This window comes from Centroberyx gerrardi, chromosome 15, assembly GCF_048128805.1.
Source record: "Centroberyx gerrardi isolate f3 chromosome 15, fCenGer3.hap1.cur.20231027, whole genome shotgun sequence".
NCBI classification, from domain to species: domain Eukaryota; kingdom Metazoa; phylum Chordata; class Actinopteri; order Beryciformes; family Berycidae; genus Centroberyx; species Centroberyx gerrardi.
This window is the reverse complement of record NC_136011.1, coordinates 11,984,019-12,008,961: the sequence shown is the minus strand read 5'-3', so window position 1 is coordinate 12,008,961 and position 24,943 is coordinate 11,984,019. Positions and strand designations below refer to the sequence as shown.

The 24,943-nt window shown below is 38.6% G+C and overlaps 1 protein-coding gene across 21 annotated transcripts in view; it reads left to right on the top strand.

Annotated features, from left to right (window-relative positions):
- The window catches only part of LOC139910623 (neurexin-1a), a 253,219-nt gene that overhangs the window by 8,038 nt on the left and 220,238 nt on the right, over positions 1–24,943 (top strand). For 8 of the 21 annotated variants that reach the window (XM_071897980.2, XM_071897976.2, XM_071897973.2 and 5 more), the window contains exons 2-4: positions 10,126–10,143; positions 12,284–12,313; positions 13,095–13,106. The exons of 4 other annotated variants lie outside the window; for them this stretch is intronic. In XM_071897980.2, coding sequence (XP_071754081.2) covers positions 10,126–10,143; positions 12,284–12,313; positions 13,095–13,106 — 60 coding nt within the window. Of the gene's footprint in view, positions 1–10,125; positions 10,144–12,283; positions 12,314–13,094; positions 13,107–13,550; positions 13,599–24,943 lie in introns of all 21 variants that reach the window. 9 more of the 21 variants (XM_071897983.2, XM_078288717.1, XM_078288716.1 and 6 more) reach the window with 5 other exon arrangements.

Genomic DNA, 24,943 nt, shown 5'->3' with positions numbered 1-24,943 from the left:
CAGATTCTGGAGCAACATTTTCCACCATATCTAAAACACAAATCCTCCAGTAAAGTTCCAGAAACTTGTAGACTCCTAGTGCTTTTAAGGCTGTTTTGGCAATCGGAGGTGGCCCAAGCCGCACTTTGTGTTCCCTTCATTTTAGTTACCTAGAAAAGCCTAATGTACAAAAAGGTGATAAAATTAAATCTCTTCTGAAATTGTGAGCGACCATATGTCTAAATTAAACTAAGCCCATGCTGAGTGACATTTTTCTCAGAACCTATTTCCAAGAACTGTCATACTGAAACCTGAGGATCCTATTCAGTATAATGGAATGTTAGGCTTTTGTCAATTCAAAGTATTGAACTTTCTCCCGAGGAGTGTGAAGAGTTTCAGGTTTTCTGACCTGGGCCTCCCTGATACTTCTGTGAATTCAGCGACAGTCGTTTTTTTCCCATTTCCACTTTAGCTCTGATTTACTGTTTGACTGATTGGGTACTGATGAAGATGTACCTGGATTTGAATATATGATGAGATGCCATGCTGATTTCCATTATAATTTTCCATAATGTTTTTTTTTTTTTTCTGGGGTATTTTCTGTTTGAGAACTCACAGCACTATAATTTGTAGCTGATTTATAGGCCTACAGTGCATCTCAATGACAGATTAGAGTTTTGATTTCCTGGTTTTTAGTGTAGAACAGAGTTCTTCATGTTCACAAATACTAATTGGACTGCTTTGGGACATAGGAAGATGAATTCTTAATTTGAGTGGTGCCCTTTTGAGCCTGTCTGTCATTGTACGAGCATATACCACGTGACCTCAGTGGATCTCTGAAAGTGTCATTCTGTCTAGAAGCCTCCCGTAGCTTCACTCAGACAAAAGCAGATTAATAGTATACTGCTGTCTCTGAGTCCAAAGACAGATATTGGGATCAAAAGATTAGAGGGATTTTCCCGGAGGATTTTTGCCTTGTTTAAATACAACCGCTCCTGACTGTCAAAGGGTGTTTGTGAAATTCTTTGACACCAAACTCCTCCTAAAAGGGATTCGTCCCAGAGCGCAAATAAACACTCCCAAATATCCATGCCACACACACACACACACATTAAACAGGGCTATATTGCTTTTGAAGGTAAAAATATGTTCTTCATTGAGGCACACTGATCTGCCACACATAATAGAATCTACAGTAGAGCCATAACATTTATACTTCATTGATTGAATGCTGTCTCTTACCTCAAACACATCATATACACAGGATAATATGGGCGCACATCTGGCAGAACTCTGGCTTCAACCATATTTTCCCAGGCATTTAGCTCAAACGCTGGCCCTCAAACTCTTATGTCTTTATATCTTTATTTTTTTTATCATAGATGACGTACTTATTCAGAGCTTTGTTTTGTGCTGAAGAATATCTCACTTTGCATAATTTCTGGATGTTTGCTATGCGATCTGATCAGTTTGATCTCTCCTAAACAGACACTGAATAATGTGTATAGAGGCATATTTTAAAATATGCCTCTCAGATTCCAAGCTGTAGATTCTATTTTCACTTTCAGAACATTAGTTGTCTTTGATGCTACTGGTTGGATGTCATCCTTCATGAGAGTAGTCTGAAAGACTTGTCGAAAGTGCACTGCCATAATCTGAACACTGTTATACTAATGATAGAGGGAAGAAACGTATGCTTTCATTTATTGTTTTCATAATGTGGGCATTGTTGTGAAGCCCTTTGACACTGTAACAGCGATTAACGGCTATACGAATAAACTTGACTTGAAGTATATTGTAGGTTATATGTCACATTTGGAGGGCTTAACCACCTATCACTTATCCACGAGTAGGAGAATGCTCCCTCTTACAGTATTAATATCCCTACCTTTACTATACATTGTAAACTCAATAATATGGTGATTAAAACAATAATGCAGCAAATGCTCATTTCTGTGAGTCATTGGCTGCATGTTCACTGGGGAGCTCTTTTTACCGATCTGTCTTCTTTTTGCCGTTTATAATGGAAAGGATGTACTATTAACAGCGCGTAGAGCTGAGCTGTATTTAGTGCCCAGTGTGCTTCATTAAAACATTTTAACTTCAGAAAAAGAGCCGCTCTTCAAGTAGGGATTTGTCACATAGCAACAGTGGGAGGCACAACTAATTTCCTCAAGCAGCTGCTGAGCACGTTTAGCTAGAAAAGGTGCTCGGTGAACATCGCCCCGTAGTAGCGCTTCAACGCGAGGCTCAGAGTATCATTACAATATGTTACAAATAAGATAAGCCCAAACTTATAACTTGCAGTTTGCATTGATTCCTTAATTCCTTTGCTAGGCCTAATATTCAAGTGTTTAACAGCTATTGCATGCCGAAAAAGATTTACTCCACATCTGTAATACTATCCCAGATATTGTCAATCCTCGGATTAAGGTTATTAGAACTATAAGCTACTCTGTGATTATCCTGTTGGATCATTCCAGCCCACAAGATGTAAAAGAATGGTGAGGTCTCCAGCACATCTGCTCCCACAATCCTCTCTGTTTGGCCTGAACCAGATAACTCATGTATCCTTGGAAATGTCTGGATCAGACCATTGTCCACACACCATCTGTACTGAGGAGCACAGACTAGCTGCATAATAAAATGAATTAAATCACTAACAGTGCTAGAGAGAGATACAGTAATAAATGGCTGTATGAGTGGCTCATGCTGAAGTCCCATTCCTATAAGAAAGAAAAAAATGGCTTGATGGTTTGATAACAGTTTTCATTACAGTTTTATTGATTAGCTGTCCTTTAAAACATGTGTGTAATCAGTATTCAAACAAAGGCAAACTATTGCCACATACAAGTAACTGCCAGAAGGAAGGAAACTAATTGATTGTGGTTTAATAGGTTGATGGGTCAGTGAGCCGCCAGAACAAATTCTGTGTACGCTGGCTTTTATTCTGCAAGTGTCTGGAACTGTGCTTGAGTTATCTGACACGATTCTACTTTGAGGAATCCCATCATTATGTGTTTTGTTGAGGATAAATGTCAATAAAGCGATCACACTTAGACTGACGAAAGGTGATATGAAAACCGTATTGTTCTGAAAGTATAAATGTGGCACCGGTAACGGACTCAGCTGGTGAGAGTAGAAATTCTGCACTATAGCTGCGGCTGTGGGAGCTATCGATTTCCATCAGAGTGGCTGGTCACTCCGCCCGTTTCCTCTCTCTCCACTCTCGCTGTTGCTTGAGGAGGATAATGAGGGAGATGGCGAGCTGTGTAATGCCACTAACACTCCTCTGTTAGATAGATGCATTAGGTTTAGGCTGTGGTACTAAGAGATGAGACCACACTTATACTCATTACTCTTGATTTGGTCCAAATTGTAATTTAACAACAAATCGATCCATTGGTAGCATTGACCTTTGCTGCAAGGCTTTTATATTCTCCCTTAAAGCGCCTCCATGACGGGGGATTTTAGAGCAGCCCTCCTCCTACTATTTTTCAAATGTGCAACTGTGTAATGGGCTGGCGCTGAATTCAGTGCCTCACAGAAAAGAGCCTTCTGTTCTTCTTTGTTATTGCAAATATGGCGATGACATTAGTATCTCATGATAAATAACACCACACCAATAGGGGAAATTTAACAATAACTCTTATTTCATGTGAATTCAGACCAAATTGTATAGATAAGCTCTGAGAGATATTGCAGCAGATTAGTTGTATGTGAGTGCTTTTGACAAATGGACATTGCATTTTTATTTCAGCTTTTTTTAATTATTATTGCTAGAAGGTCCAAATTCATAAAATATTACGGAGTTGTTATCTACTGTATGTGTAATTAAATTGCAGTAATTTAGTGGTAGTTCAGTGCAATTCAAATCTCAGTAGTTGGGTCAGTAGATCACTTTTTGTAGCCATGTACATTAGTCTATAGAATTACCTACAAACCAGATATTTCTTATGTTCCTGAACAAGGCAGGACAGCTACTGTAGTTGACTGTTCAGTCGAGTAAGTAACAACTGCAAGCCACTTTCAGATGAGATATAGACCAAATTAATAAAATTTGTTATAGCATAACTTTGTATTGAAATACTATAGGGCCAGTTCTAGCAGTAAGTTAAGCAGAAGGTGCTTTCACAGCTGTTGTGAAGCACAGGCAACCAATCAAGCATGGAGGTCTTTCTCATTTCTACACTGACTCCATTCAACTTACAGACCAGCACCCAATATGTATTTATTGTCTTAATTCTGTCTGTTATGCTGTTTTGTGTTTAACTGGACATTTATTGTGTGATGTTTTGCTTTCAATCAGTATTACTCATTTTAAATTGAAGTGGTGGCCATCTCAGGACCATCCAAGCCAAACCTCCTACCTGAATGTATCAATAAGATGGGACAGTAGGAGCTTAGATGAGTTTGTTCGCTAAGTATATTGTGGGAGTCACCCTACTGTGACTGAAATCTACAATAGGCTTACAGAAGTTGACAACAAATACAGAGGCACAACAAGACTAAAACCAGGAGCAATTCCTTTCCAGAGCAATTCCACAACAAGCAAACCAGGCTGCTAAAAAAAATTGCAGTATTTAGTTTATGGTGCCAGAATCAGAGCAGAAATAGAGAAGTAATTATAAAATAAATTATAAAAGTGTGATGTTTATTGTTAGTCTGTTATCATGCTAGTGGTTTTCCTCAGTAAATCTTCTCTTGCCGCAATCATAACACTACTCAGATTCCATACATACAGCTAGTGGCACATAGAATTCAAACTGGGGGTCGCGAGATAATTTATGGGATGGGAAAAAAAACATGCAATTGTGTAATTTTTCTAATTTTTCTCTTAGTTCTGCTTTTTTGTCTCATGTAACACTGAATAGTTTTCAGCCTCTAGGCCTCCTCTGATAATCAAATGAAACAACCTGAAAAGGGAAAATTATTCCGTGGTTTAACTGTTCACCACTTTGAATATGCTGCCTGGGGGTCGTGAATAGCCATCGCTTCATTTTAAGGGGTCATGCGCCAAAAAGTTGTCCTAAACAGCAGTGAGTGAGCGAGTGCTCCGTCTGCAGAAAGCTGCTCACCAGTGTTGGATCATGTGCTTGTCTCTTCTCTTGGTATCTGGACTGGCCTGGTTGGTGAACATGAGCACTCCTGCTGCCATTTGGAGCCGCCAACGTGAGAAGTTCCCTAGAGCAGCTTTAAAGGGATGTTCAAATATTCACTTGGACCTGTAGCGATGAGAATTTGGGTTCCAGCCTTTCTACAATGAAACTTGGTTGTAGCTGACCTAGTTTGTCAAAGTAATGGCAGCATGATAAACTATTTCAGTTTGAGGCTATTTAAAAAGGAAATGAACTGCTTTCATTGCTTAGTGTCAGTTGTTTTGTAAATTAGAATATTTACCATTATTTAACATATTTAAACTATTTTTTCCATTTCCATAACACTGGTAATTATACAGTAGACCCTTGTTTATCTGAACCTCACACCTCCGAGCCGACCGGGCTACCAAATAAGCATAATGAGGAAAAAAAATGCAGCAGTGTGGTAATCCCTGCATGAGATTGGGCATAGTGTTTGCAGAACATGCACACATTCAGTTGTGTCAGACTTCATTTTAAGAGTCAAGTTGCAAATTATTTAGACTTTTAGTTTGAAAATTTTGCAATAAACGTAGATTAAAGTACACAACTCTGTAGGAGAAAGTGGGGCAATTTGTTTAAGGGCTGCTACATTACACACACAATTAAGCTCACTTAGAACATGCTGCAGAAGTCATTTTGAACTGAAAGCAATTATTTAAATAATAGGCTGCTATGAATGCACATACTCTGAGTAAGAATAAGTAAGAATTAAAAAAGAATAAGAATGAAAGATTTGCATTTATTTTTTGGAGATTTTCTGGGTCATATTTCACAGTTAAAATTAGTACCTCTAAGGTCCCAAATTTATAAATCCAGTTGAAACAAAATGATAATAGAGAGAGACAAAAGCTTTCCAACAGCCTTAAACCACTGCAGTGCTGCTGACAGTAAGAGTAGATGACAGTGGCTCAACTCAAACTGACAAAATGTTCTAAAATTGTCAAATGGAAGAGAAGAATGAGTCGTATCAAAGGCCTTTATTGCTGAATGTTGTGTCTAGTGAATGTGACACATGCTTCATTACGTGAAATCAAACGTCACCCACAACCCTCCCCCCACTTGCCACGTCTATTTCAGCAAACAGCCCGTGGTTACAGACACGTTGCAGGACAGACGTGGATGCCATAATGGCGTTGTGTTGCTCTGGCTGATGGTAGTGTGCTGCAGCGCGGCCTGTAATGGTGAATTGAGGCTGCTAGCTTGGCATTCTACCGCCTGTCACTTTGGCGTTAATCAGTTGTCACACGTTTAAGCTTGTAGTCAGAGGCTATGTGAGGGTCAAGGTTATGTCGAGGTGTTCATGTCTGTAGGAAGTAAATGGAGAAGAAAATTGATTCATAGATTTATTCACAATCACTGACTTGTGGATTTTTTGTTGACACACACACCAGATGTTTGATCCAGCGAGGCATCGGCTTGAGATGTAATGTTGTAGTTATTTTCCATGGGCTGTATAGCATGTGTTGCTATTCGACCATGATCAACAGCACAAGTCCGTCTACCAGATGCAGATCATCTGATAGAGAGCTGAGTGCATTCTGGTGTAGTGTTACTAGCACAATGGCATTGGGATCACTTTGTCAAGGGGATTAAATGGATTTACTTCTCTGGATTAGGATGTAACCAGCTGGGTACATTTGTGAAAGAAAGTGTGTGTGATTGGGGGCTTGTTTTAATGGTCCCCACCAGGTGATATTGTTGTTAGAGAAAAGCTTCTTTTCTTCAAAATACTACAAAAGAAACCCCATTTATGTTCTTTGAAGACTGCTGAAGTTGAATTCGAGGAAATGCGTGAAACCATTGTACACAAGTTTGAAGAATTAGATCTAGTCTAATCCTTCATCAAATCATTTTGGGATTGGGACCTGATATTTTGTTTCTTATATATTACACATTTGAAAAGGGGAGGCTTACTGTTCATTTCCATGTCCATTTCTCCACTGTTGGGATTTAATTTGTGTGTAGATCTCTCTTAGTGATGTAACATATTGTGCTACACAATCAGATTATAATAGATATAATAGCGTAGAGTAATATATATAGCATGCCTCTCAAATTGTATTTCATTAAATAGCATAAGGTATCACTCTACCTCTGAATCTAAATTTAATTTGGTTTTGATTACTAATAATTAGAGGAAGGGAAGCACTCTAATAAAATGTTAATTGTGTAATAACCCTATGTATCTTTTGGCAGTCTAAAAAAATAAATAAATAAAAACAATTCATTGCTCTAAAACAGGTCACTCATTTGAATTGAAATGCCAAATGCAATGAAGACTACAGTTACACCTCAGGGAGTTGAGCTAATTATTTATTTCTGTGGCATGATGTATGAGTCAAAACGCGCTCTTTGAGGTCCTGACACCAGGAAACGGTCTTGCTTCTTTTCTTTTCTCTTCTGATTGGTAATGTGGTCACTTTGCAACTGCCAGCTGAATGCTTGCCATGTCAGAATGCTTTTTCAGCAGCGTGCTTCTCATCATCAAGCTACCTTTTTGTGAACAAAGTGCACATGTTTTCTTTTACAGTAGAATCTCATTTATCTAAACCTCAGACATTCAAACTGTCTGGTGAAATGAGGAAATAAATTCTACATGACACATGTAGCTGAAAACATTTAAACTTGACTAAATTGAACTGTACATAGCATTGCGTGCAGATTTCATATTCTGAAAAAGGTTTCAGAATTTCAATACTTTTCCAAAACAAACTTCCATTCCTGATAGGCTTCGATAAACAAGGCACTACTGTATTTGATATGTAGTCAGAATACTTCACATTATACAGCCATCATTGGAAAATGTATATAAACCAAATTATATTTTACAATATTCAACAAGATTGATCTTGGTTTGTTAACTGATTAAAAAAGTGGATTGTATTATTGCATTGTAATTTGTTCACAAAATGATGATTTGGTTTTGTGCATGGTGTCTGATTTGGAAGGGGAACCAGTGGTGATGGTAAGTTTTTGGTCAATTAATCGCTTGAATGTGGGCAAGAAACCATTTAAAAGAGGTAGGAGTTTGTTTTCTAATGGGAACTGGGCTTTGTTGCCTATACAACCAGGCACATGGTTACAATAATTGGATTTGTTTCAGAACTATTTTTTAACAAATATTAATTAGACTTTGCATGCTCTTATCTGTCTTTGTTTACATCTTATGAAAAGTGATTTCAGTTCATTACACTAATTATTTTGGTGAAGAGTCAAATGAAAGAAAAAATCATGAAATGATTGAAAATTCTGGTGTATTATCAACAAATTCTACCATTTATGTGTTTTGCATTTTTGCATATGTTGTGATTATAAATATTTTAATAGTACTGTAAATCAGGAATCAGTCTGCAGGCTAAACAAGAATGAAGAGCAATGTTGACTGACTCATTTTTTGTTCTTTTTATAGGCGGTCTATGGGCTTTTACACCCTCTCATTTCAGTGTTTATGCATGTTTCCGTTCACATCATTTTGTGAAATCTATTTATTTTCCCACTGTTAGCATGAAATTTATCACACCTATTTGCTATCATTTAGCAACAAGTAATTATTCTCTCAGTCTCCTTTATTAGAGTGACAGATTTCACGTGGTAGTTTTTTCTCACTTCCACAAACCTCACTTTGACAGCCAAAATTACTCCTTAGTCAATTTTATTCGGAAGGCAATCTCCCTTTGCATTGCCAATATGTGTTCACTGGTTGCTGTTTTCAATAATTTGTGCAAATCACCTGAATAGACTTCCAATAACACTAGACCCACTGCCTATTCTGCAAGCTTAGAGGCATTACTATACCACAACCACTCCATTTATTTAGGAGTGTTTTCTCTTGCAGTGCATTTCATCACATACAGTGTAGTGCAATTTTATTCATTTAGGGGAAAAAACAAAACAAAACATATTACACAGATATCCACTGATTCTGTTGAATTAAATAGTTGTTATGATACTGAAAGTTAAACCCCATCAGTTTAACCTGCTTGAAAATGTGTCAAATGAATAAAGGATTTAATCGCCCTAACCCAACATGATAAACCAGCCTTGAGCTTAACTGTGTGCCTCATAGCCCCTGAGCATCCCATGCCCTATAATCAAGACTTAACTTTTAATTGTAATGTGTTAGGGAAACACCTGAAACACAAAGTCACACAGACAGAGCTCCTTCAAAGAGAGATTTATTACAGTGATCGATCAAGGGAGAGACAGGACATAAACTCAAAAGTCTATCACAGCCTGCTCCAACTCTCTCTCTCTCTGCAGTAACACTTGCAGAACTGTGCGCATAAACAGGACGCAGCCTCGCCAACTAACCCGCTCTCGGCCATGTTGTGTAATCATCAACTTTATCATTTACTGGAAAGAGCTGAGCAGAGGGTCAGGATGACCTGGCTGCATCCCACTGTTGGAACACTGTTGGATGCTGCTGACCAGCCAAAATAAATACTACATATCAGAACATAGATGAACTTCAACAGGCCGCTGTCTGGACTGTTAGTGGAACAAACAGCATCTTTCTTTCAAGTAGAAGATAGAATTTCCCCTACAAATATAATTTTTCATCTGCCACCAACCAGGACTTGTTTGAAAACCTGTGTATCCTTTTAGAAGTAGTCTGTTAAACTTACCTAACATGCTGTAATAGTACCCAGAAGGGTCATGCTAATTCAGTCAAGGCCTAAATAGCTTTATATTATACAACTACAACTCTGTCCTGTATTCCAGGTCAGTGTACTGTCCAAGCTATGATCTTGAAAGTCAAAAAAGAAAAAGAAAAGCCTGCTATAGTCAGAGTCACATAAATTACTTCAAGAGGTAATGATTGCACTGGGACAACAAACTGAAGGCCTCTGCAGAAATCAACTTTTCCTCTGCTGGGGTTATAATGGGGCACTTGCATGTGATGTTTAATGCCTTGCATGGTGACGACATGCAATGGCCAGTACTAGTCTGCATGCTGCTTAATGAATGTCTTCCTCTCTCTCTCTTTGCCCGTCCGTGCTTCCAGAAGACAACTATGCTGAAGGTGGGTATATTAATCATTAGTTCCCATTCTTGCTGTATTTTGTATACCTACATGTTTTCATGGCTAAGACTCCTCAAATAAATGTAAGCAAATGTTTCAATACTGATAATGATCCATTGGTATTACTGGAATGGTAAGTCAGATTAATCAGATTTTCATCATTCTCTGATATTGGACATAATAGTATAGTTTCCCAAAATGCAATCATTTGTCTCGGCGGACAAACTAAGCTAATGAAAATACAAAAGGTCAAGACCAGTGTTTTAAAACCCTCTGAATAGAGTTTTCTCTGGCATTTAAAGTAAGTAATCTTGTAATGGTTCAGCTTTTTGCCTTTCTTGTTTTTATGGGAAATAAAATGAGGGAACCATATTGTCGGTCATAATTTTATGACACAGTGCTTTACATACAAGTTATATATCCACAGGCTACTCTGTGATATGTGTTCACACATTTGATTAAACTAAGACTTAAATGATGTCTTTCATATCATTTTGAAGAATAAGATTGTAATTCACCATCTTTGCAACTCATTATAACCCATGATTCAACATCTTAAATGCTTGACTGGGTAGGGTATTAACTTGAAATAAAGGGACAAGTTGATCAAATTAATCAATAAGAAAGTAATAAAAATAAAGTACTAAAAAGTAAACAACAGCAACAACTAAAGCCCCATTCATGAATCCACTTCTCCAACAATGTAATAGGCTACACTGTTTTCAAATGTCTGGAGATAATTCAAATGAAAATGGATACACTGTTAAAGCCTTATGCCTTATGCACAATTTAATTTCCTCCAAATTGCTCCTAGTGGCTAATACTATCAGAAATATGATGGTGTAACTGAGCAACAATATTAACAAAAGTATTAATCAGTATTAACGTAGTAAAAACACCATATTCTATTAGAAATATGCAAAAACTTGGATCATTATCACAAGTTGCTGCTAGGTAATATTTTTTTCTGTCAATCTGGGAGATGTGCCTTTTAATTTGGCTGAATTATGAGAAATGCCTTGTTGGTAAGTATTATAATAAAAAGTGACATGAGACCCTTAACCATATTTAAATAGACTCTTCACACATTGCTAACTTCTTTCCATTTGCCAGACGCTCTACTTCCCATCCATTGACACTCCATGGAGTTGAAATATTTTTAGTCTGTGCTTTAAATCACCGGCACTATCAAGTGGTACCTGCACTGTCTGAATATTGTGGTAGTGGACAGATGATCGAGCTAAAGGGAATTACTGAAATCAAAGATTTCCTTTCTATCAGTCATCACAAGGTGGTTGGTTCCAACTAAAGTCCATTCACTTAACAAGGGCTTGCATTAGCCAGGTAGCTAGCTAGCAGGCAGCTACTTTGACTGTGTAATGCCACATTACTCAAATGGTGTATGTGTTGTCTGATAGTGTTGGAGAGTTAAATTTCAACACTAAAAAGTTTTCACCTGGATGCCAATGGAACGCTTATTGGCAGGAATTGGAACAGCCAGCCAATACAAAGCAGTTAGCGCTGCACCTAGAGTCTACAGTGTATTGTTAATGTGTTTTCATATATAAGTAAAGTTTGATTAAATGTTATCTACATTGTGCATTTCCATTAAACAGTGCCATTCAAAGGAATGAAATACAATTTACACATTTGCCTCAGTCAAATGGATGGCCAGACCATGTCCAATCCATCTTCCTTTTTTAAATTTTTTTTATTGTATGATACAAATGTTATGTGGATACTTTACAATTGTTGATATGAGCATATTTTACAATTGTTGAAGTTCAACATAAAAACACTCTTAAGCTACATTTGTCTTGGGGTTTGGTCATTGATTGGTAGGTGGGTTGATAGTCTGTGTGGGCTTCTCATCTGGGAAAAATAAGCCAACCTGAATTTTGATTTCTGAAATATCTCTAGTAAGTGACTGATGATGCATTGCAACCGCTCTGGTTGACTAAATGCTCATCAAGCCAACCCTGTCTGTGCACCCTCCTCTCTCTCCGCCCCACTCTTCCCTGTCCCAGCACTCCTCAAGTAACACAGACATCTAGACTGAAAGAGATGCCTGTGCGTCAGTGTCACACAGCTTCCCATGATCCCTTGTTCTCTGCTGACTGTGCTCTTGTTTTCCTTTAAGGTCTGGCACACCTGATGATGGGCGACCAAGGTATGGGATCTGTTCCTTTTCCCCTCGTTCCTCCATTGTCCCTCCTCCTGCTCCCATTGTGCTCAGAAATGTGTCTGCCTCTAACTCTTGTGCAGCTGGGGTACTCAGGCTTGAAGCTTCAGATATGGGCTGTCATTTCAGTTATTTTGAATGACCTACTTGATTTCCATTCTCCCAGTGACTTTTTTTTCTGGTATGACCCCCTTTTCAAGCTCATTTGGCTTTCTACTCCCCACTCTGCTGGGCAGCCGTGTCACATCTCTCCATAAACTTCTTTTCTTTTTTTTTTTCTGTTTAATTATTCATATCTACATTCTGCTGTTTCATGATGATGTGTTTCAAGCAAAGGGGCATTTACATTCACATTATTAGGATATAATGCATGCATTGTGGAACATAGCGTACTGAAATTTTAAGCTAATCCTTCTCTGTCCTCGCCACCGGACTGCATGTTGAGTGTCTAAACCGACAGTCTGTCCATTCTAAGTCTGCATTCACCTCATCTTTGCATTTGTATGGCTAATGCGTATCCCACCATGCAGCAGGGCAGTGATGCGATTGAAGTATTGCTTATTTGCATCTACCTTCTATTGTTAGTCACTTTACAGTCACACATCTCCTAACTTATAATTGCACATATATTTAGCCATCAAGCCTCTTTCTCCTGTCCTCTGTCCTTTTCCAACTTGACCATGACACTTATTGGTGTCTCCTCTCCTTTTGTTCTCCCTTTTTGTCTGGAATCTGCTTTCTTCATGGAACATTCCATCAAATCTTATAGGTAAAAGTAAAGGTACTATTTATTTGATTCTATGTATCCATAGAACTATGACTGCAGTGTGTGTGGCATTATATACTCATACTGTATGAAGTATATAAAGTCATTGGCATTTATAATTGCTTTCTCCGCTAATAATGTGTATGAAGGGTGTTCAAGGTAGGTGCCGCTTTTGCTTTGCACTCACACTTTTCTGCTGTGTCACTTGTTTCTGTTCTGCTTGATGCATGGGAATCATAAATGAGACTCACATGGGAATATGAACACAATAGTTGCTGTCCTAGTGTCAGCACAACACCACCCAGCGGTAACTACATTCTTTTTGTTCAAATAATGGGTGTTGGGTTGCGGGCAAGGCTTGATCATAGTGTTGTGGGCCTCCCATCCTGGCTGTGATCCTCACCTCTCCCTTTGGGGTAAGTGGACTTCTGATCTTTGCCATTTGACTCTCCTCCTCAGGGCAGAGAGGGGAAGCTTGGCTTCTAAGGTCCCTACTGAGCATTCAAGGTAAAACTTTGTGATTCTTTCAAGTTGGTTTATCAAGTAAAGCCAAAATTAGTCAGTCACCATTAGCTTACTGATGTGTGGGAAACTTGAATGTTAATTTATCCCTTATAATTGTTGCAGAATTGTCTGTGATGATACAACTTTTCAAATTTCTCAAAACAATCCTTTTGGATTTCATGGTATTGACTAATATCAAATTTTGATTTTGATATTCAAGTGTTTCACTCACATTCTAAAATAATGTATTCCATGATTTCACTTGCCATTATTGTTCCTTTGATATTCACATGACTGTGCTATTTGCATACCTAGTTTTGCAAAATCTTTTCAGCAGTGAGTTTGCAACATTTCTCACTTCTTTACACCAAATATATAATTTTGTGGTATGTTTAATGCTATTTGTTATCATATACTGTACTTGTGAAGAATCACCTGAACAGGTAAGGCTCCAAAATGCGCAACAGTGGATGCACAGTATGAATAATATTGTGTTCTTTGTAGGGAGATTTTACTTTCTACTGTTTGGACAGGAATGTTAGCTACAATAATGTCAGATATTCCGCTGCTAGAAATGTAAGCTGCAGTGTGACATACACAATGGTCTCCACATGCTACATTTGCCACTGTGTCTTTCTTACACACAAGTGAAATACACACAAAATTGAAATCATTATCAATTGGATGTGTGGGAGGGTGGAGGGTCATTTAACCATCTTCTGAGGTAAGTGTTATTTACTTAGTCCTACTGGTGACATTGGTTGCGTATGGTTTTGCAAATGGATGTCTACTATTTTTCTTGATTATACAAATACTTTAGATGAAATTGAATATTTCCTGAATTTAGTGGATACCCTGTTTACACTTGAAGTCTGAAACCCATATAGTTCATGAATTGGTGAGATTGAAGGTCTCCCCTTTTGATTAAATATACACGTCGTGTCCATGCCCAATCTGTTCTTGATGAGAACACCAATCTGTGTTGATGTTAGTAAGGTGGAAGAAAATGAAACTCTCTCACAGGAACTGAATATTTGTTTTAGAGATACTTTAGTTTAAGTGTTGTGTTTTTGACCTTAGCTCAGGACAGGACATTTAGAATAAGACTTAACATTGCGTTATGATGTAAATCAAATGTCAAAATTCTGATTTCAGCTAGAATATCATTAATTTTCAGAGTACACACTTGCTGCAGTCTGGTCTTTGTAGCATTGTATATGGCATTATCTGATACCCCTATAGGTTTTTACTACACTATACCAAACAACCAGCTTAGATGTGGCAGAAGGCGAGCCACAGGGAGAGATTGAGAGAATGCTGATGCTGCACAAAGCTGACATAGCACACTGTTTCTAATTTGGGCCTAAGCTAGTTGTCCCCTGTGTCATACAGTGTGTAACCAGCACAGTCAAGTTATGTATGGTCACAAAGACACATCCTCACTTTAGTGTGGTATTAAATCTAGGAGTTATGACAGTGGCTGCGTTCATTGTCTGTTTTGAGCTTCTGAGAATATAGTGTATTATGTAGCCCTCTTGAGGTCCTCTTGTGTCACATTCACCACTTGTATGGTTTATATGGTTTATCCTCTGTTTCATGGGTAGGTCCTTTGAGAATGGACTAGTGTATGTGTGTTGCATTTAGCTGGTGAACTGACATTGGATTCCTAAAACCTCATTTCCATCCAGCTCCAGAGAGCAGGGCATAGGATAAGTCATAATACCACTGGCACACAAATAACAAGGGCATTTAATTGCTGTCATCACAATGAACTGCCATGTGCAGCTTAAGAGGGCCTGCAGGCTGTACAGACAGGCTTACAGGTACAACTGTGCTATTTCTAAATTAGTATACTTTTTAATATAATTGCTTTCACTTTTTAAAGATGGAAATTGTCCCTTTTCATGATGCCATGCGTATTCCCTGGGATTTCTGTCAATGAACTGGGCAAGTGGATAAGGAAATCCCTTTCCCAAGTTTGTTTGCACGTGATGTGTAATATTTCACATAAAATCGTATTAATTATTGTGTCAAACTAAACTGATGTTCAGCATGCCCTACTCCCTTGTTCTTTCATGTTCCAGAGAGCAGATACACTAGAGCTGTATAATTGGGTGTCAAACATTTGTAAAGCCAACAAATGCCTTCAAATAATAGCTTACAGTTTGCATCATCCCCAGTGATCAACTTCACATGCGGAAAAGGTTCTGTTGTTTAGGTTTCCTGTCATTTTTTTTGTTGTTGTTGTCATATGAGTTGAAATTGAATGCCAAATTGCCAAACATGAGGCAATTCAACAGCCATTTATGGCTAATTGTGGGAGTTGACAGAGTGTGGATATTAAAAGTGTTCTCTTGTACACAAACCCAAAGTGGTTTGTGATTTATAACAAAACATATTCACACAGTTAGCATGTGTAGCATTTTATCAGACTCAAGGACTCAGGACAAATGTATGAATGGATGTTTATTTATTTTTATTTTTTTGTGAATTTACAGTTTTTTGTGTTTTTATTTTTTTATACTAGAGAGCCCGACCCTGAAACCAATGCCATCATCACCATTTGCTGTGCTCATAGTGGCAGTAATATATTAGTATTTCATGTAGTATATACTGTATATTTTTTTATCTGAGATTATTTGCTTTGGTCTTAATTCATTTAACAAAAATGTTTAAGTCCAAGCATCACTGAGTAAAATTAAATCAAAGTCCAAGACAAAATCAAGGCTGTGAACATGTCTGAAAACCAAACATGAGGCCAGTAGTGAAGTGCTGCAGCCCTGTTGTAGTGCCAGTGTGCCATCTAAACAGGCCTTGTTGAGTTAAACCAGAGAAGAAAACACACGGATTAAAGTTCTCCGTCGCTACGACGGATTTCCGTCAATTGGATTCCAGAGAGGCCATGTATGAGATCAGTGTAGATCCGAAGGGGGAAAAAAAGTGAGGGGAGGGGGGTGTTACGGGACTTAGGAATCGCGCTACCAGGTGATAGGTAGCTGATTTGTATAGGCATACAATCTACTTGGATGTCGGTAATTATACGTATATAGCCTATAGCCTATATTTCTCGTTAGGCCATAATATTCTCGAATGCCTAATCCGTCTTTTGACTAGAATGCTGATAATGTAGGCTTGGCTCCCCATGTCCATTTCAGATAGGCTATGGCTGTAGGCTATAATGTTATAATGTTCTTTTAATAATGTTATTTTATTTACATTAGCCTACTTATGAATTTTGCCATACGATTGTCTACTATCAGTTCCTTATGTTGTAATTGAGACGGATCGGGTAATGGAGCCCTATAGGCTAGCCTACTGAAGCTGCTGGAGGGCCTTCTCTTAGGCTACTAATTAAAGCCACAAACTGAAAATCATACACTTCCTTTCTTGACAATATAACAATAATATGTATAATAACGAAACAATCGGAGACGATAATATAGCCCCACGGTGTATTGAAGTAGGCTAATCAATTAATCACGTCTCGGCGAACGCGTGCACATTAAATTTTAGTCTACACACAAGCCGACGTTAGATTAACACCAAAATATACATTTAAAAACGTGACAAAATACCCCAAAACCCCCAAATTACGAGAGTCTTAATGTCCAGCAAGCAATAGAAATAGTTCAAATACGAATAAAGTTAATCAAGATTGCAATCAAAGTCAAAGTTTGTGACGAAGGAGCGAGAAACCGTGGTTCAAAAAGCAACCTGCAATCTCACCACTCCGACGAACGAGAAGAAAGCAATCCTTTTGCAACCACCCACATCTTCCGACCGAGAATAATCCACAAGGAAAGTTTATTCCAGCAGCTAAGAATCGGGACAGTTTGCAATTAGATGAGCCCGAACGCCGTGTTCACCTGCATGCGCACACTAATTCCCCCTCATCCCTATAGCACTTGGCATAGCACGTCCTATCTGTCTTCATTATACAATATAATCAACTGATAGCACACACAATGCATAGCATAATTCAAGAGTAATGGAAAGAGAATAACACGTTATTATTAAAAGAAAATAACATGCAGATAGACTTTTAATGGGTGGCCATTATAGTGGGACATAGGGGTTTTGAAGGGTTTTGTCACGTCGTATGTAGGCTACAACCCAAAACTGGCTTCCTAGCATGTAATCCATCTCTTCGTCGTGACTGGTCATTTGGTAAAAAAAAAAGCAGTTGGTGCAGTGCCTAGAGCGGCTGTGTTTTTGTTTTGTTTTTTTGTCTTTTTCTGTTAAGTGATAAGAGGCTCACTTAAGACAAAAACATTGTTTTGTTTGGTGTAAGATAAATAAAAACATATGCACTGAAAAGTTATGTAGATGGTTGATTATTTGTATGACTAAAAACTGAGTCAAGCCTTGCAAAAAGTATCAGTTTAATTCATAGATTGAAAACAGCATTGAAATTACGTAAAAGCAAACTGGCAAAAGAAAAGCTGTTCAAAAGCATCTTCTTCCCTTAAAACGCTATTGGTCTCGAGTATTTAAATAAAGTGTAGGTTAAAGCCTTTTTACAACTTGATGGCTGCATTAGAGAACAGCAGCAATGGTTATGCGTGGGGTGGTGCTGAAATCTCATAATTTTACTTGTTTAGCAGGCGTCAAGGGCTAAGGGCGTGTACACACTGTCCGCCTTTTTCTCAGCTGCCTCTGCCTTTTTTACATGAAAACCTATGGGAAGCGACCGCACAGCGGGAAAAAAAGCAGCCGCTCTAAAAAGGCGGTGCAGCACCCGCCTTTTCTAAAAAAAAAAAAAAAAAAGCCAGACAGTGTGTACACGCCCTAATGTGGGGGCCTCCTCTGTAACTTGTTTTACAAATTGTAGATGGGGAATATGACTTGGCCTGAATTTTTTTTTTCAGTCAGAAGATTTTTTTTTTGCTTTAATCCCTGAAAACATATTCTAGGGATGTGTGCATTTGTTTGCATTCCTTTTGACCATTTACACTAATGGATTATACTTAAGATGGCATTTCAACAGAGCTCAGTCAGTAATTGCTATAGAAGTGTGGTGAGGCCAGTGAAAGACATTGATAAAGCGATGTATTGCCCTTGACATATGTGGGATTTTGAAATACCACCCGTTAACTTCACAACAAATTCATTAAGATGCTTCAGTGGGCAATGTTATACAAAGGACTACCAACTACATATTGCAAAGGACTTAATACAGCGTCCTTTCTTCTCTCCAAAGTTTAAACAGCTCAAAAATGTGATGCTTCATCCCACAAACACTTGAAAGGAAATGTAGAAACATTAACAGGCTATATATTTTGCTATATTTTTGGGACTTTTTGTCATGTAAAGGTAGTTAACATTTGCAACCTTTCATTTCGCCTGTCCATTTGAGTCCAAGTGATTATACTGTACCATATCGAACTTTCTGAAATTTGATGAAGCTCTGCCTCAGTGACGTTATTCTTTGTGACTTGTAAGGATTACACTTGCCATCATCAACCGTGGCTTGGTTATTCCTTAAGTACGTGTTAAATCCCCCTTTCTTTCAGCAGTTCTTGCAGCTCCGAGGAATCCTAAAACCTTGCTTGTATTTTTCCCTTTTTTCTTGGAAAAGTGCTTAGTTTTGAGGATACAATAGCAGTGATCAGAGAAGTGCTTTATGTTTTAGGATGATCTATATAACAACGAGTTGCTTATTTGAAGCACATGAGACTTTTGCGTTGAGGACGCAGCGGGTTCTTAAGAATAATGTGGAACGGCATGTCAGCATGCAACTTGTCAAGACCTGACTGCCTTCTTTATCTGACAGGTAACACGATACCATGTGGTGTGCATTGAATCAACAACAGATGTTGCCTTTGTAGTTTCACATGAAACCTGGAAGACTGTCAGTGGAATCCTTTCAGCTACACTGCCTCCCTCAGGATTACAGTTTCTCAGTATTAACTTTAGATATTAAGCATATCTATGGTATCAGTCTTTTCCTTGTTAATACATGCTTCCCCATGAGCTCGGTGGTATGGTCAAAACAAAGGAAACGCATCAAGGCTTCCCTAAGTAGAGATGGCTCGGTAATGCTGTGGGCTGCTTGTTTCTGGCGGTCTTGGTCCACAGTTCTCCTAGAAGGCATACTCAGAGCTAATCACTCCTAACAGAATTATTCTGAGTGATCATCTGGACTCTCATTTCTAATAATGGCAGTGGAAAATGCTGTTTCAGAAGCTACTTCAGAATTTCCAACAAAAACTCATTTGGGATCATATCTAGTTATTGAGTTCTTGGCATATGGGTAACATCATCGCCATCTGGTCTGAAAACCCCAACCCTAAGAGCCTGACTGAAAGCTCATACTGCATACAGATCAGTAGTTTGTTTTTTTTCTTTGTTTATTTTTTCCCAATTAGAAAATGGATGTTTATAGACTCTCTCCAGAACTGAATATACTTAAAATACCTGTGTTACACATATTTCCCCATTTTATATGTTATGTTGTATGACTATGAAATAAAAAGGACATTCTCATTGCCCCACTGAATTAGATTTTTTGGGAAGGGCAATTCATGATACTAGTTTGTATACAGTACAAGCTTTTGGTCATGGACTAACTGAGATTGGTTTACTACTAGTAGAATCAGTTGTTCCTTTAGTAGGTAATTCTTGACACAAATTTGGTTGCTGAACTGCTGAGTGGGCTGTTCTGAGCCAGCAGCTGTCCCATTATCCTGTTGTTGTTGTTGTTGTTGTTGTTGATGAAATCAATAGCGAGTTTAGAAATTATGATTAATGTTGGGAACTAGAGATAAGCCTAAATATAGGTCCAGGTTAGTGGAAACGACTTTAACTGTATTTCGTGTAGAGGGGTGTGGTTCTGTGACACCAGAAATCACCGTTGAGCCTTCTGGAGGTGTTGTGGGTCTAATTCAACGAAACATCTGTGATGGGAGGAGCCACTTGATAACCTCAGTGACATACCTGCACTGACACACTCAACCCTGTAACATTTAGATTAGGTGGTTAGTGAATGGTGCTGCCTGTCTGACGGTGCTGTAGATTTATGATGACAGAGCCAGATGTCCTCTATAGTTACCATTTGTGAGTTAGTACATCATTCTTTTGACATCTGAATTCTGTATGAATTTTCACCTTGGCATATGGCACAAAGGATTGCAAAATCAAATTCTGTGTATTGGTAAATGCTCCATTTGAGATTGGCTTACTACTAGGCTTGTGAACTCAGAATGCACTATAGCTTTACTGACCAGTTGAGATGACTTAAAAAGAAATGCTTAGTGCTTTAAAAAAACAGTATTTATGAACATAAACTGTGCTCTCCTAAAGACAAGCTGTATGACAGCTACCCTCCTCCAGAAAGGGAAAGCTTTCAAAAAAGTGAGTGAAGTGAAATCCCAGTGCTTACAGGAAGAAGTGGTCCTGTCCTTCCCTTTTTTGTGTCGCATTGCATTTTCAGTCAGACAAAAAGCAGCACTTTTAGAGAAATTTCAACATGGAAGTGAAGGGAGATATTTACAATGGTATTATCTTGCAAGCGTCCGGTTTACATTCAATTCCAGGTTTTAAGCCTCAGCAACATTTTTCAGACTATGTTTTTCTTTGCTTTGTTTAGGATTTTGCTGAGAAGACTTGCTGAGGTGTTTGGTTTTTCGCAGGCTTTAGCAAATGTTCCTGTTGATTACCAACTTAGATTTCAAAGCTCATCCCTCATTTAACCACGATTTGTCACAGCAATTTATCTGTCAAAGGAAGCTGCCTCATCCCCGAAACATAGAAAAGTCATAGGCCTATGCTACTGGGCACTGAGATTTAAAAATTCATTGACTCCAGCAATGCAAATGCAATATTCTCCTCCTTCCATGTCTTTGCTAAATATTTGATCTTTAAATGCCTACATTTTGAGAATTCTAAAAAAAATGACATTAAAATTATTGACTGCACAAAACACCCTCATTAGCCCCAGGCAATAGACTCAGAACTGTGAATGTTGCTCCCTCTCCAAAGTATCGGTAGGCTACTCCAGCAACAATCGAATGGCCACATGCATGCTTTGAGTCAATGAATGCCACTGAAATGCTATCAAAACTAATTTCACACATATAATTACTCATGTTCCTTCAGAACAGTAGTGTGAAAAAGATGATGAATGCTAGAGTGAGGGGGGGGGGGGGGGGGGTGATGATGAATAATTGTAGGCGTAATTATTTTAGTAAGATAGGCTAGAGTAAGACAGGAGATAGCACAGGATGGCATCATTTGGACAGGCGACGCACAAAAAAAGTAGTCTGCCTTATAATATTCTAGCAGAGACAGCACACTCAATGCATTATGCAAATACAAAACTCCCTTTTAGCCTCAGTAGTTTTCTTTGTCCATATGACTTTCACATGTTGACTCATATCAGGAAGAAGCCCGTCTATCAACTGTCTGACAAAGAAATTCACGTTGATTTCACATTTGGCACAGTCAGGTTTTATTATATCAAATCTTAGAGGATTCATCCAAACCGTGGCTGAGTTATAAACGCTATACAGCAGGCCGCAACAACATGCACCAGTCAAAGACAAACTTTGGATTAAATTTGACTGAGCAGAGATAGATGCACATTGTTGACATCTGTGGTGCATCCTGTTGGTTGATCTTTGTTCCATGATTTGACTGTCATGGAATTATAGTTTGTGATAGGCCATGCCCTTTCTCAAGGTCATGTGTTTATGTCAGTCCAACATGTAATAATGTCCTTGGTTTGGTGTACTTCAAAAATAGAAAAACATTTTTTTCTAAGAATTCAAAATGGAAAATTATCCATCGTGGTGGGCTTGAGCAGGGGAATTTGGATAAATTTGTAGAGGAAGGACAGCTGTATATGTAAAGTATATGTAAAGTCTCGTACTTTTATGATCCATGGTATGGGATTTTTAAACCCCTTTTAAAGTTTTGAAATTCAATCCAAAATTTCCCTATCTGGCCAATTATGGTAAAGTAATACTGTATTGTATTTATTTTTGTCTCATGCTAAAACTCAATATTGTAGGTTTTGTTGAGCGTCTCTGTCTTTACTGGTTGAGAAGATATCTTGGTAGATGGATACATGAAAAAAGGACCTGCACACACACGAACAGGCACACTGAACACCTTGTGGACTCAATGTGGATGCAATAAAATATACACTCACTGAGCACTTTATTAGGAACACCTTACTAATACTGGGTAGGTATCCACTTTCAGCTCAATGTCAACCGGCTACCAAAGTGACATCCGCCTCAAGGTTTGACGTGTTGCATTCTGAGATGCTTTTCTGCTCACCACAGTTGTAAAGAGGTTATCTGAGTTACTGTAGACTGTTCTGTCAGCTAGAACCAGTCTGGCCATTCTCCTCTGACCTCTCTCATCAACAAGGCGTTTCCGTCCGCAGAACCGCCGCTCACTGGATGTTTTTTGTTTTTTGCACCATTCTGTGTAAACTCTAGAGACTGTTGTGCGTGAAAATCCCAGGAGATCAGCAGTTTCAGAAATACTCAAACCAGCCCGTCTGGCACCAACAACCATGCCACGTATCTGCATGATCTTATGCATTGCACTGCTGCCACATGATTGGCTGAATGGATAATTGCATGAATAAGCAGGTGTACAGGTGTTCCTAATAAAGTGCTCGGTGAGTGTATAATTGGTCTTTGGTGAAATATCTCACTTGTGAGATGTGTGTTTTATGAAGCATTGGATGACATCTTGTACCTTATTGATAGGAGCATTCTCATCCTGACAAACAGATACCGTAAGGAAAGAGATGCATTATGGGATAAAAGTGATCATTATGAATTATTGTAGAAGCTTTTATAATTTGCCAAGCCATCTTAAGGCTGTTTGGATATATTTTATGCAAACACCACTACAGAACTAGCCTTTACTCGGATGGGACCTAATATTCCTTTATTTTGAACATACCGTACCATGTTAACCAGTTTGTTTTTGAATGTGAATTGGTACACACTGTATAGTGTAATTTTCACAATGTTAGGGTTTATACTATTAGAGGCATGGCCTTTAATTCTTTCACATAACAGTACATGTATTCTGACAATTAAAAGAGGAATAATGATTACAGCAAAATTGAAAAAAAAAAAATTCACTCTCACTCGAAAGTGAGAGTGAGAGTCTGCCACAACACCCTTACTTTCCACTGCACTGTTCCTGCACTGTTCCTATGTCAGACCACTACCTCTTTCTAGTCGTGTCTCCTTCATGTACTCCTTTCATGGTGGGAAAACGTAATTCTCTCACTTTTCATGTACAGTGAATTCTTTGATATTCCATAATTTACCTACTAAGAACTAATTTACCTTCCCCGCGCCTGTGCCTAGCTCACCTGTCCATACCACCAAAGAGCCATCAGTGTTTCTAACAAACAAGGTAATTGCACTTGATGGGTCACATACATTGTGAGGTGGTTTTAGTTGCAACAGCGATGGGGAAACAGACTCTGTTGCAGTGCAGAGAAAAAGGCCTGTAATTGCCTGGAGTGAGATTTGTGTATCTGACATGGCAGATTGGCAAGACTGCACTAAAGCTCCACAGATTAGTACATTACCACAGATTCTGCTCCTGAGGGGGAGGCAAGAAGACACAGAGAGAGAGTGAGGGACTTAAAGCAGACGGAGGGAGGCATTTAAAGAATGAGCACAAGGAAAGGGGCAGAGAGAAAGGGAGAAAGGTACTATGTGGAAAGAGAAGCGTGATAGTGGGATTATAAGACAGAAGCATGTGATTGAGAGAGACGCAGATGGAAAATGTGGTGAAGAAGAGAAAGAAGAAAACCGCTCTTCAGACTGTTGCCACAAGTTATGCGAGAGCGTTTCCTTTTCAAAGAAAATTAGGTGCATTTGTTTCAAGCGTTTACTTTTCATACGTCAGACCTGACTGCCTGCCTGGCTTCCTGATAGACATGTTTTGCTTCTTTATGCCCATCTAACGCAGTCTCGGCTTCATAGCCAGCATCCTCAATCAGATAAGCAGTAGCATGCCTCCACGTCTCTGAGCTGTCATGACAGACACTTTCTCTGAGGTTGGAGGCAGGCTTCAATGGGCGCTCAAGTCTTTTCTTCTACTGTAGGTCACCAGGATAGGAAAATGCAACAGCAAACTGTCAATTAATAGTTATCAATGCCTTTCCCAAAGTATATTTATTATAAAAGATGACAAGCATATAATTTTTCCCAACCTAAAGAAAGGGCGAAGGAGAATGTAGAATAAAAAGGTTGGATCAATATGAACCAGGCTCATCTGGCTCCCCAGGTAGAGTGGAAGGAGATCTGCTCCAGATCAATACTGCTGGTCGATGCTGGTGAGAGACTGCAGTGATGAAAAACTCTATT